The sequence below is a fragment of the Cupressus sempervirens genome, chromosome 6 (genome assembly GCF_028749045.1).
Source record: "Cupressus sempervirens isolate cs-2001-9-10 chromosome 6, ASM2874904v1, whole genome shotgun sequence".
Taxonomy (NCBI): Eukaryota; Viridiplantae; Streptophyta; class Pinopsida; order Cupressales; family Cupressaceae; genus Cupressus; species Cupressus sempervirens.
In genome coordinates, this window is record NC_143123.1 from 207,375,212 (window position 1) to 207,389,224 (window position 14,013).

Genomic DNA, 14,013 nt, shown 5'->3' on the forward strand with positions numbered 1-14,013 from the left:
TTACTGTTCTGAAGTGTTGCACAAGGTTTGATTTGTATCTTCTCAAAGAATTAAAAAGGGTTTTATATATAAATAAATCATTTAAAAATTAAAATGCAAACCTAACTTATTTTCTTTCTTTGGTTGTGGTGTATATTGATTAAATAAAAGATTGTAATATGTTTATTATGCAAGTGGTAACATTTGCACGGAAGCTAGAGGAATAATAACCTCAACTACACTCATTTCAATTACTTGAAAGCTAAGTTGCTAAATCGGGACTTTTCTGGTCAATTTTGGGTATGAAACGTACTGGAATCTGATTCTGAAACGAATCTCCTGTGGGTAAACATCTGGGATCTGTGTTTTTAAATGCTGAAATGTTTAGTGATTCTAGTTTGATCTTTTAGGTATCTTTAAAACCTAGACTGCTGATTAGTGAACTTTGAACTTATCGGTCATGAGATTCTGGCTTGATCTTTTCGATAGAGAAACCTGAATTTAAATTAGAATGATATGTTTCAAAACTTGTAATTTGTAAGGGTTTTGCTCAGCATTGTATTGATATATGACATTCTAGCAAGTTTTCTTGGTTGTTGGTGGCTATTTCTCCAATTTGTGATGATCAATATAGAAAAGATAAATAATGATGAAGGTGGGGACCCTCTTGTTGACACATATACCCCATTAAAATAGAGGATAAGATAGGTGAGTAGGCCCTCTACGTTTCCCTCTGCTGGCTTTTAGACTTGTTTTTCTTTAGGACTTTAACCCTCTATGATCTATTGGAATGCTATTTTAGATCCAATTACCTCTATAAAATATATACCATTGTTTTCTAGAAATTAATGCTGACATCTACTCATTTAGAAAGGAAAAGAAAAAGAAAAGAGAGGAGAGAGAAAAAAGAAGAGTTATAAACTAAAAATCTCCTACAAATTTACTAGATAAATACTTAGTAGGGGTACAACAATATCTACATGGCCTTGTGAGAGGGAATATAATGTGGCCAGAATTGTTTTCCTTTTTATCAATCTACAAGATAAATTTCAGTAGTTTATTATTGGTGTTGCTGAATTTGGAGGAGATTGAAGAAAGCTCCTCTCCTGCTCATCAAGTCTGGAGGAGTACCCCGCTCAACAATCACTCCATTGTGGAGAACGGCCACAAATTGGGCGGCCCAAATGGTGTTGAATCGATGGGCAACCAGGACTGTTGTTCGGTCTGCCATAACTCTGTCTAAGGCAGCCTGTACCACCTTCTCACTCTCCCCATCCAATGCACTTGTTGCCTCATCGAGCAACAATATACTTGGATTCTTTATGATGGCCCTTGCTATTGCTATCCTCTGTTTCTGCCCTCCAGACAGGTGTGTTCCTTTGTCTCCACACTTGGTCTCATACCCATCTCTCAAGTTCCTGCAATGTATATACAATTAGTTTTGAATATTGTACACATTATTTTAAAATTGAATAGTTATTTCTGGACTTACGATATGAAGTGGTGTGCATTGGCAGCCGTAGCAGCTTGAATAATCTCAGCTTCGGTTGCTGTGGGCCTTCCATACAAGATGTTATCTCTAATGCTTCCTGTGAATAAGACGGGCTCCTGCCCTACCAGTGCAATATGCTTTCTCAAACATCTCAAACTCAAACTTTTGATGTCAATTCCATCAATTGTGATGGTCCCTTTGAGAGGGTCATAGAATCTCTCTGTCAGTCCAATTATGGTCGACTTGCCTGACCCACTTGGCCCGACTAAAGCTATGCTGCTCCCTGCACAAACCTTTAAGTTAAAATTCCTCAATATTGTAGCACGTGGGCGGGCTGGATAAGCAAAGTCTATGCTTTCAAATTCTATGTTTCCGTGGATCCTGAATGGTTTTGTTCCTTGAGGATCATCTGGGTTGATTTTAGTGACTTTGTCCAAGATTTCAAACACAGATTTGAATGCAGCAGAGCCTTTGGCGAGGTCTGATGTCATACTGCCTGCTTCTGCGATCACTCTTCCTGTGCTCAATAGGATGAAGAATACCTTAAATACATCCTCCGGGCTGATCAGCCCATGGTGCACAAGCCTTCCGCCAAACCAGTAGTCAAAACCCCAGGTTAAGAAGGTGAAGCTCTGTGCACTGCCCATTCCAATGCCTGCTAACCATGATTGCTTAATGGCTTCCTTGTGAGCATGTAGCTGTGATTCTCTAAACAGTGAGAGGACCCTCTCACTGGAACAGAAGGCTGTGATAGTTCTGTGGTGGGTCACTGCTTCTGCTGCTATTTGACTGCAATTTTTTTGGGCATCTGCAGACTTTTTAGACATGCTCTTTAAGAGAACTTTTCTGGTGTAAAAGCACAGAGTTGTGAGAGGTTGGATGGCTATCATCACTATAGCAAGCTGCCATGCTATTGCCATTCCCAATGCCATTGCCATAATAATTGCTGTAAAAGTATGGATCATTAGGGATATCCTATCAGCCACCAGAGATTTTACCTGCATTGAGCCTCCATAAAATTTCATTAAGTCTGCTATGGTCCATTCAACTGAAGCCAAACTTTAGTACTTAAATGCGTAGAGGTAATGTGCAATGTGCATATATAGTCAAATGCTTAATCAAACTGCTTCATACTGTTTGGTTTGTATATTTACATTATTGCTTAAGAAGAAAAAGGAAATTATGACACTTTGCATTGCCTTTTGGGATTATGAATTGTTTTTAAAAACAGTTCCATGAATCTCCTAATATAAATTATTATAGAGTTTGTCTGAGATAATAGGTATGAGCAGTAGCACCAAACTGGACCTTTGTTTCCTTACCACATTAACTTCATTCGCAAGAATAGAACAGATGGCTCCAGGAGATATCTCTTCCTGATCATACCATCCAACCTCAAATGTCAAAAGCTTGGCCAGCATTCTCTCCCGAATTCTTTTGGTGATCAACTCTCCCATTGCTGCAAAGTTGTAGTGCTTAACAAGATTGACTGTAAAAGAAATGATGAATAGAGAGAAAAATACCAGGTTGTATGACCTTATCCTTGATCTCATCTCTTGATGATCTCTAAGAAAATATGCAGAGATCATGCCACCCAAGACAAATGCATAGATTGGATACACTGCACCATATACAAGAGTGCATGCACTGCCCACTAAGGCCCTCTTCCACTCAGGCGCAGTCAAAGCCAGCAGTTTGCAGAAAGAGGAGGGTTTGCCACTTAACCTGTTGGCTATGCTATTCTTGTCCTCCAAGTGTGTGGACAGGCCTGATGAAGGGTTAGAAATGCTTCGTCTTCTTGAATTGCTCATCCTTGTAGTGGAAGCTTCATCTTCTAGTTCTGCAGAGTTGTTTTCTTCAATAGTTGCATTTTGCTGCTGCATGCTCCATAGCATGTTGTAAACTCCATTTGATTGATTAATAAGGTCTTCATGGGGACCTAGTTCGATGACTTGTCCCCTCTGAATCACTACAATTTTATTAGCATTTTGGATCGTAGAGAGCCTGTGAGCCACAACTATAGTAGTCCTTCCCTCACAAGCTCGGTCAAGAGCTTGCTGCACTGACTTCTCAGATGCTGCATCTAATGCACTCGTTGCCTCATCCAAGAGAAGGATGGGAGGGTTCTTAAGTATGGCTCTTGCAATGGCAATTCTTTGTTTCTGACCTCCAGACACTTGAATTGCTTCCCCACCGACCTACACTATTTAAATCAGCTTTTCAAAAGATATTTTGAAGAAGTTATAGATTTGAAAGATCTACTTGTATTTTGTAGTCATTATAAAATAATGTTTTTCTATCAACATTTCAAATCATGGGTCATCGAGTTTGACTCAAAAATCACACAGTTAAATCCTGATATTCACATCACAATTTCAAATCATGCTTTATGATTTTACTCACTCAGTAAATGGACTTCAGCATACTACCACTAGTTAGAGCAATGGTTTTCCTTACTTAGGTGGACTTCAACTAGTTCCTTTATTTTTGTCAGCCCACATCTACTAACATAAGTAAATCACATTAGTGTCAAACAATTAAAAATAATTTAATTACTTGAGTGTTGTATCCATCTGGCAGTTGAGTAATGAAATTGTGTGCATTGGCAGCCATTGCTGCAGCAACTACATCTTCCATGCTGGCTCCTTCATTACCAAATTTCATATTCTCTAGAATTGATGTGGCAAATAAGGCTGGTTCTTGACTCACTAGTCCAATCTGTTTCCTCCACCACCTCAGCTGGAAGTTCCTGATGTTTATACCATCTACCATTATTTCTCCTGCAACTGGATCATAGAACCTCTCAAGCAAAGCAATGACAGTAGACTTCCCAGAGCCGCTACTACCAACCAGAGCCACAGTATGTCCTCCAGGAATTTTGAGGCAGAAATTGTACAAAACTCTGGTGTGAGGCCTAGAAGGGTATGCAAATCCAACATCTTTGAAATCTAGTTCTCCATAGAATTTTTCCAGGATCTGCCCTCTTCTATCTTCAAAATCTATGATTGGTACCCTCTCAATCATCTCAGCAATGCGGTCTGCAGCAACATACGCCTCACTAATATACTTCAAGTTGGGTAGGGCAGTTCCAAGAGCTCTGTTAAATTGTTGATTCATTACAATGATTTCAAAATGAAATTGTGACCACAATACTGGAAAATATAAAGGGAAGAAAAAGCATTGGATATACTAGACAAGGATTATAAGAACTCATACAGGCCTCCAGTGAGAAATGAGAGACTAGCTGCAAAGACTCTTCCTCCGCTTTCACCTTCATACATGACTAATCTGCTTGCATACCATGACAGGAGTGCCCAGATGGCAAAGGCGACTCCATTGCTGCCAATGGCCAAACCTTTGGCCAGTCCTTCTTTAATTCCTAGCTTCAACAAGTCATTCAATGCAGCGGAGTAGTTTTCTTCTGTTCTTTTTTCTCCAACAAAGGAATACACTGTTCTAATGGAGGATAGGGCTTGCTCTGCTATGGTGCCTGCCTTGTTGTATTCAGTATGCATTTTACCAGCTAATCCCACAAGAATCTGTCCATACATCAATCCTGGGATAACAAGTAGAGCCAAGAGAGGGAAGGCCACCAATGCCAATTTCCAACATAGGTAAAAAGATACTCCGTAGCTGAATACAAAAAGTGATGTATTCACCAAAAAGCTTGGAACCTGAAAAACCCAAGGCAAGACTAGTAAATATTAATATTTCAGCTTAAATAAAATATTTGTTAAATCATGACTTTGAAATGCATCTCTTTGCAGCTCCTACTTAAAGTACTGCAAGCATTTATAGAAATAATATATTCTGGTTTGACAATTTTGATTTTGGCTCCTAAAATGTCTAAGTATTTGTAGAAATAATAATTGAAACTATCCTCTTTTACATATTTGATTCTGGTTCCTAAATTCTTTTAAATAACTTAAATTTTTTATTACTATACAACTTTTCCAAGATATACATAATCTACAAGTGAATTTCAGAATCAGACATTATCTTCTGCTGTTTTTCAGTTGAGAAATGCTTTGAAAGGCTAGTTTGGATTACTAGCAGATACGAGACAAATAATTTAATTTACAATCAGAGAAATAATAAAGAAAATAAAACTAGAGCTGCAATGGTTTCCTCACACTTGGGTAAAATCAACTGTTCAGCTAAGGTTGCGAAACATGAAAATTAAAGTAACATTTTTTTTTTGTTTAAGCACTTTATAATGGATTGATGTATTAATAATTATATATTTCTTTTTCTCTGTCTTACAGATTTATTGTTACACCAAAAGTTGTAGATGTTAGTGAACTTTCCAATCAGCATTTTCATATATATTTGGAGTGGTAGTTAGTCTACAAATTCAGTTCTGAGAGGTGTTAGTCCAAATACCCTACCTCTGACATAATTTAGAGGAAGACTTTGAAACTACATAATAGATTTATTATTACACCAAACTCACATGGTGAACTTCCAAATTAAATTCTTGACTCATACCCAAGTTCGATTTAATCCGCAAAATCAATTTTAAAAAATATGGTAGTTTATTGAATGTACTTGTCATTCATAAGAAGATAGAAAACTATGATATTACTACCAGAATTCAAATGTGTAGTTTTTAAGTCAAACTCATTGACACATGTTTCGTAAGCTGTGGTTTGCAAGAAATCAAATTTCTAAGAATGAATGGAACAGTAACATTTGTTGCATTCAGGGCCTTCCCAGGGGTTCGCCTATCCCACTACTACTATAGCTTAAGTGTACTTAAACCTGGAGTTTCCTCCAGGGTTAAGCCCTACTTAGATTGCCACTGCATTTGCAGTAGTTTCATCAAGTGTTGTTAGAGCCCCTTAGCTCATCAAATAATAAATGATATTTTCTATGGTGAGTCAAATTATGATATTTCAGTTAGAATTCAACTGTATATTTTTTTGAGTTGATCCTTTTATTATAATATTCAAATTAATCTTGATAACTGAATTTACTTTCTTAGCTTGTAAAAATGACTGACTTTTAATACGGCACTGAGCAGAGAGAATTAGGGGTACCTTTTCACTGAGCACATCTTGAATCACATGCGTATCCTTAGAAATGGTGGTAATAACTTCTGACGTGCTAGTCCCCCCCTTATCAAAGAATCCAACGTCTTGTCTCAGAGCAGCTTTCAGATACCTTGTGCGCATAGAAAATGCCTGTCTCTCTCCAGTTCTTGTCCAGCAAAATCCTTCTACAAATCACACCAACAATAAAACAAATAAACACGATTCAACAGATCAATTTACCTACAATACCGCCCAAATCAAATTATGACCCCCAAAAAAGATATACCCAGAAAGGCAGCCATCCATACTGCTATTCCAGTGTAGACGTAGTATAGAGTATACTGCGCACAAAAGACATAATGAGTAACAAACTCTAAGCATGTTTTATTTTGATGCACGAGAGTGATCACGTACGACTAAATATGTGTAGTAAATAATCATTGAGCCTAAATTTTAGGCTGTTGATGGAACGGATGTTATCATGGTAAGTGTGAATTGCAATAATCCTGGTCTCCTACGCAACTCCAAACAGCATTTTTATTCATAAGAAATGTAAAATTGCAGCTGAAGCAGTAAGCAGAGTGCAGGTGTATCTGGAAAAGGGAAGCAAAACTTGCAGAAAAAACGAGGGAAAAATGCTAAATAAAAACTACATTATTTCCAATCTTCAAAATCATTACCTATACAAAGAGAAGCAATACAAAAGCATAACGAGTGGATAAAACGTTCGAATGGAACTGGAAGAGGCAATGTGAGTTAAACAGAAACTCCTCTTCATTAGCTTAATGCAAACTACACTGACCGTTGAAAACTACTGTAACAGACATTCATAGTGTAAATAATGGAAGCTAACAAGAAGTGGTGCTTATATCAAAAAGAGATAGCAGCCCACATTATGCTGAAATCTCAGTCAAGAAGACCAAAGGGAATCGGACCTGATTCATATGGTCCATGAAGACACGGGAAGTTTGTTTTTCACCCCCTAACGTGTTAACTAATTCACTCAAAAATACCGTTGTTGCTGGGAGGGACATGCCATCCAAGAGTGCTCCGATGGTACCAAAAACCATTAATCCCACGTCTACCTTATCTGCATATCTCACAACTTTCCACACTCTACACCTGTTTTCTTTTTTTCTACCCTTGACTGCTGATTCCAACTCCACTGTTTCCCCATCTTGGGCTGATTTCAAATTTGCATCACCCTCCATTACACCTTGTTCACAACTAGAAATGACTAAGTGGGAAGAAGATAATCAAACAAACAAGATACAAAATGGAAGACGACTGGTGTCTAGACTCTGAATCTTAAGAATCTTATATAGAGCAATGATGGGCGCAAAGAAACAATCGATCAATATAGAAATACAAAAATTAAATCAAACATGGCCATTAACATTCTGTCCCACATAATTAAACAAAGAAATCAGTGGAGCAATAAAGATAAAATGTACTTCTCGAATAGCAGATGGCTTTAGTGTGTTTTTTGTTGGGTTGATTAGAGCTATCTCAAATAATTGATCTTGCTTTGTGCTTAAACTTTATGATTGTTTGTGAATTAAATTGAGAACAGCTCACATGTTGTTTACTTTTAGTCCATATTATTGAGTTTCTGGGTTGGGGCTGGTGAATGTAAGGTTGTCCAACGTCATCTTTTCTTTTAATTTGTTCTCTCTGCATATTCTAAGCAAGTAGGTCGTACAACACGATTCATATTTGGATACGCAGGTAGGGTATTCTGGATTGCAGGCAAATATATACCTCGCCAAATAGTGAATAACAATTGAGAGAGTGCGTAGTGAATGTGTGATACGCTTTACACGTTATTGTTAGTTGAGCAGGACATTGTTTAAGGCTCGTACGCCTCCCTTTTCTGATGGAGATTATCCACTGAATTTCACACTACCAACATTTTAAGTCGAGAGAATGTCAGTTGAGTGTTTAGTAGGCGTTTAGGACTTCTAACCTTGAAATCAACATTAAGATTGTATGATTAAAGTTCGGTATCCACCACTCCAATGAAAACAGGATCGTTTAACCTATTTATACAAACATACAATTGGTTGCAACTCTTTTGCATAAAAATTAATAGTAGAAGCTTATGAAACATATTGGTTTAATTTATGTTCTTTCTAGACTGTTTACGTAGGTGTAGGTACTCTCCATGGAGAAGGTTACAGCAAGTTTGGTAGTTGAAGAGTGGAAGCTTGGGAAAAGTTATAAATGATTTAATTGTATAAGGAGAGTTGAGTTAAGTAGATTGTCGCATTAACTTTACTTAAACAATTAGACCATTTAGTAAAAAAATAATTTATAGGGGGTTTGGTAAAGGTTCTTGCTCCTTCTAAAGATTGGGAACTAAGCAATAGATTCATTTATAATGTAATAAGTATATAATTATTTATATGATTGAGTTTATAGGCAATCATAAAAGGATACAACTATTCTTCATTCAAAGTGCATCATCGATCAAATTTCAAAAAATTTAAAATACAATAGATTTTGATTTTTTTTTCAACATTTGTTTTCCATGATTTGTATATTTTGTGGTAGAAAGCAACACAAAATATGGGAAAACATTAGTGGTTTCACTAATTTGATTAAAATAAAATAAGTTAACTTTTTTCTTTCGTCTCTAGTGCATTTTGTCTAGAGATTAGCCAAAGCCATTGTAAAAAGTAGTCAAACTAATCAAGAAAAAAAAATTATTTTTTCAAAATTTTAAAATATCGTACATCTACCAAGAAGGGAATACATTGGCAAATCCTTTATCCAAGTTGGTACTTGATGTGTTGACATCATAACATGCAGAGGTAGTTGACATCATGGATAATGTGATAGTCGTGAGGTGGCAGGGTGGTGCAGTAGCACCTTGAGTTTTGAGATTGAAACCCTCAAGTTGGCTTGGAGATCCTTGAATGTAATAAAGGCAAGTGATAAGCCTATTGAAGTCTTTTGGTTATTTTTGTGGTCATTTGGTCATGATTAGGTCAATCGAAGCCTAAGGTTATTATAGTTGTGTAACATGTGATCTATACTCGTGGAGATGGTATGGATATTTTGATGTTGTGGGGTTTGGGAATCCATAGAAACCCAACTACATTAAGATAAATAAAGTGGTATGTGGAAAGTTAGGAATGGCTCAAAATTGCTTGTCAACTTTGCAACATTGTCGATGTTGCTTGAGCAAGAAATGTAACTTCTGCATTTCAAAGGGAGAATTGGTTAAAAATACCACAATTTAGTTGGAAAACGACTAGGAAGCATATATACATATATACATATGTATATACATATATACATATATGTATATACATATACACATGTATATACATATATATGTGTATATATGTGTGTGTGTGTGTGTGTGTGTGTGTGTGTGTGTGTGTGTGTGTGTGTGTATCGACTGTCATGAGGTTGGAGGTTAGAATATACATTTCTTGCAATACTAAAATTGTGATTTTTTTTTGCATTTCCCATACAATTTGGTTGCAACTCAAGCATCTGTCATTTTGGATTGGATAGTGGTTTCTTTTGTTGTGATTAGTTAGAATTTATTTTGTTCTTGGTTTTCTACACTGTACTATCACTAGTTTGAAGTTTTAGTCTACTATGTAAAAGTCAAACTATAGATTGCATTTCACTAGTAGTCTTAGGGCTTGAAGAGAAAAATTCCCCTAGCTTGAAATTCCACCATGGGAAAATTACGACCATTGGAAGGTTAAAAGCAAGGGTAATGTACATTAGGATGCAAGTAGAGTTTTGTTAAAAGACCTCATTAGTGAATTTTGCAAGCAAGCCCTAGGTGAGTTGTTAGAGTGCCCGATTGGAAACTTTGCATAATAAACAACATAGCATGAAGGAGTGGATTGATTGATGGAAAAGAATGATCAAGGAGTGTTATTTGAAGTTAGATGAGCTTGTGTGCAAGCTTGAAGCCAAGTCTTGAATCCATTTTATCACCAATGTGCAAGACGAACTAGGTTATAGCCTTATTTAGGGTACATAGGCCTAATTTTGGATTAGGGTATTGTAAGAAGGGTACAACTTTGAAGCCTATAAAGTCTTCTAGACCTTCCAAAAGGGTATTTGGAATGCTCAAGGGATTTGGACATCTTTTTACGAGTTTTTGAGAAAAGCTCTAAAAATTGAAAAACTGGGCCTAATTGGGGTTCATTCCTTGTAGGTCTATTTTTCTTGTTTGTGAGCTTGATTAGATTGGACTTCAAGAAACTATCAAATTGAACTAGATTGAGGTTGATGTCAGGGTTGATTGTTCCACTCCTAAATGAGTTAGGGATGCACTTGGGAAGATGTAGAGTAAGCACATGAAGAGCACCTTGGTTAGAAGAGTAGTTTTACTAGCTTTACTTGAGAAGCTTTAGGAGGGGGTTTGTATGAGATTGAGACCATCAGAGAAAGAGCCTAAATCTTGATGATTCATCTCTTATACTGTGGGTGAGTTCAATAAATGGTTTTGATCTTGTAAAGAATCTAGTAAGTGTTGATCTTCTGGAGCCTCCCTACCATAGTGGTATCAAAGCCTAAAGATTTGGGCAAAGACAAAAGTTCATGTCAACTGCACAATTAGTTGGAGAACCTGATACAGTGACCAATGCAAAGCTTGCCAAGAAAGTGCAAGAACAAGAAGAGGAGAATAGATTGCTTAAGGAAAAGTTGGAACAATTAGAAAACAAGATTGGAGAGGTAGAAACAAAAATTGATAAGGTAATTGAAAATGAGGAAAAAAAAAAGTTGTCGAGGAGGATGAGGTTCTAAAGCTTGATACAATCCTACCTGAAGAGCCAAATCCTCAAGGCCCCTCAAAGCTATGGAAGGAAAATCCTTAGAAGGGACACCTATCTTTATTGAGAATATGGACCTTGATTTAATGATGGAGTGGATTGAAGCACTCAAGAATCACTTTGAGTGTGAAGGAAATAGTGAAGCACAAAAGGTGGATGTAGCCAAATTCAGGTTGATGAGAGTTGTGTGACCTAACTTGGTGGGAGTTTGTTTAGATAGAAAGACAGAAAAAGGTAAGAATCCCATTGCTAAATGGAAGACAATGGTTCCAAGATTAGGGAAACTTATGTGCCAGAGGATTATGAAATCAAATTACACAAGAAGAGACAAAATTTGAAGTAGGACCTTGATGTAAGTGTCTACATTGAGGAGTTTCAAAAATTATGCTTGAGCTCAAGTACTGCAAAGGTAGCTAGGTATCTGAATGGACTAAGATGGAACATCAAGTGGAGATAAGCCTATTAAGCCTTACTAAAGTTCAAAGGTGTAATTAGTTGGCTCTTAAGGTGGAGGAAAAGAACAAGAAAATGCAGCAGAAAAGTCTTAGAGGTAGAGGAAAATATCATAGAGGTCATAGAGGTGTCTATGTAGGGAGAAATGCTGGCCAAAGGTTCCAAGGGGAGACTAAGCCATCAAAGCAGAGTGGGGACTCAAATAGCAGGAGAGGCTACGGAGCTAATGGACCTAATGGAAGAGGAAGGTCTGTGGGATCAAGTAGAGGATCCCATTTATCAACAATGAGGTGTTGTAATTGCAACAAATTATGTAGTGCCCGACCCTAGTTTATATTTTTTTGCTATCATTGTCGAGCTCTTTTACGCTAGTTTTATGTTTAATGATTAGTAGCATTATTTTGAGATTGTCATATATTGTTTCAGATTCAATTGATATATGATGAGATTACTTGATACTCTATACTTCATGTATGCATGATGATTATTACAGTGTTTTTAGTTATTGATGATGATTAGTTAGATGGATTATCATATGTGTTCTCTTATGAATACTTACCCCATACTGCATGTGTATGGTGTACGTGTATGTTTTCTTTATCTATGACATTTTTGATGTGGTCAATGAAGGGAGTTGTAGTCACCTGCTAGTTGGGATCTACACGATGCACCACTTCTTGCCATTGCCTGTGTTATCTAGGGTTTTGGAACCCTAAGTATTTCCCCTCTTTATTCAACTATGTGAGAAATTAAAACAAGGTGAGTCTTTAAAGAAAATTATTATTATTTAAAAAATGATTTTGCATTGCATAATATTTAATTCTTTAAAGAATTAAATATTATCACATTCAAATACAAAATAATTAAATAATTGATTAATCCAACATTAATCTCTCACATAGTCAAATCTAAAAAAAGAGAATTAATTATTTTTTATGATATGAGGGTGAAAATGAAAAAAATACAAAGGACAAGGTTAATTCTTTAAAGAATTAACATTAAAGTGCTAAATGATTATTGCACTTAATATTAAAAATTTAAACATAAAGAGAAGAACATAAGCAAAATTATAAAGTGCAAATTGGTTCGGTAAAAAGTTGAGGGGTAGTTGAACTTCTCATAGGGGAATTATTTGATGAGGGCAAAAGAATTGTAATGGGTTCTGGTTCTTGTTCTTCTCGGGTGTGAAATGTTTGCACATTTTTCAATACAGGGGAAGGCATTTTAAGTGGGAGCATTTGTAACAGAGAAAGGGAAGGAGAAATTGATTTTATTTTGCAAACTTGTTTATGATGTAGGGATAGAATGATCCTATGGTTGTTTTGTTTACATATTTGGAATAAAGAGAAGTTTAATTTTAGATCCTATGGTTTGAATTTACATTTCTCTGGTTGGAAATGATCTTGTGGTTACTCTAGCCATGTTCAGAATATGATCTTGTTCATTTATCAAGTTTTCTTATGTGTCATGGAATCTTGAGGTTTTATGCACTGTACATGTATTGAAAATCAAAATTTTCTTTTGTTTCTCTATAAGTGAGAAGATTGATTAGATAGCCTATGTGCTATGCGTTTGATTTCCTTTTCATAAGTCTTTAATTTAAGGTTCTCATTCATATCATGTTGATGAATGAATTTTAGTGTTCCTTCTTTGCCTTCTGGTTAAAGGCATATCAAAAAATCATTTTTTGTAAATCAAAAGGAGGGAGCTGTACCTCTATTTCAAAATTCAGAGAGCACTTGACAAGATAATTGCAAGTGACTCCATTGTTAGTTTCAGAGTTTGTTTTCTTTTAGGTATTCAAGAGTCAATTGTAAAGGTGTTTTTGGAGAGGACAAACCTATTTACTAACAGCTTGTTTAGCTTAGAATATTGTCTTTGTACATGCATGGATTTTATGCAGGTTGCAGGTACCGGGTATTGACTTCTCTGAATTGCGAGGATGAGCGTACCCTATCGCATTATGTCAATGGTAAGAGAGGGGAGATAAATTCTTAAGTCCAAATCCTAAACCTTTAAGCCATTTGTCTTAGAAAATTAGGACAAGTATCTGAGTTGATTACTTTCTGAATGTGTCGAATGACGTTAATTCATGATTATAACTTTGTAGTTTGATCTTGTATGTGTTTTTTTATGATGGGTTTTTGTATTTTGTTTTATGAGTCTTTGGTGATGTTTCTATTAAGTCAAATTAAATAATTAAATTAATGGTTTAATTTAAATAGAGAATTATTATGATATTTTAACATTT

The 14,013-nt window shown here is 36.1% G+C and overlaps 1 protein-coding gene and 1 long non-coding RNA gene across 2 annotated transcripts in view; one reads left to right on the forward strand and one right to left on the reverse strand.

Moving 5' to 3' along the window:
* Positions 1-5,293, forward strand: part of LOC149551964 (uncharacterized) — a 26,427-nt gene extending 21,134 nt beyond the window's left edge. Inside the window, exon 2 of the long non-coding RNA XR_016352842.1 lies at positions 4,081-5,293. This is a non-coding gene — a long non-coding RNA (uncharacterized LOC149551964). The remainder of the gene's footprint in view (positions 1-4,080) is intronic.
* On the reverse strand, positions 894-7,829 carry LOC149551968 (putative multidrug resistance protein). Its single transcript, XM_089787458.1, has 8 exons — positions 7,440-7,829; positions 6,791-6,845; positions 6,511-6,689; positions 4,688-5,145; positions 4,028-4,568; positions 2,794-3,669; positions 1,472-2,469; positions 894-1,397 (listed from the first exon to the last, which is right to left on the reverse strand). The coding sequence occupies exons 1-8, from the start codon at positions 7,713-7,715 to the stop codon at positions 1,040-1,042; spliced, it is 3,741 nt and encodes a 1,246-aa protein (XP_089643584.1). The 5' UTR covers positions 7,716-7,829; the 3' UTR covers positions 894-1,039.
* Between the last annotated feature and the right edge of the window lie 6,184 nt (positions 7,830-14,013).

Bases quoted from the DNA above. Each gene is read 5' to 3' on its own strand.
- LOC149551968 (XM_089787458.1), bottom strand. From the start codon at position 7,715: ATGGAGGGTGATGCAAATTTGAAATCAGCCCAAGATGGGGAAACAGTG. The intron at 4,569-4,687 runs GTATGAGTTCTT...ACAATTTAACAG, and splicing joins TCATTTCTCACTGGAGGCCT to AGCTCTTGGAACTGCCCTAC. The intron at 3,670-4,027 runs GTAATTAAATTA...TAAATAGTGTAG, and splicing joins CAGATGGATACAACACTCAA to GTCGGTGGGGAAGCAATTCA.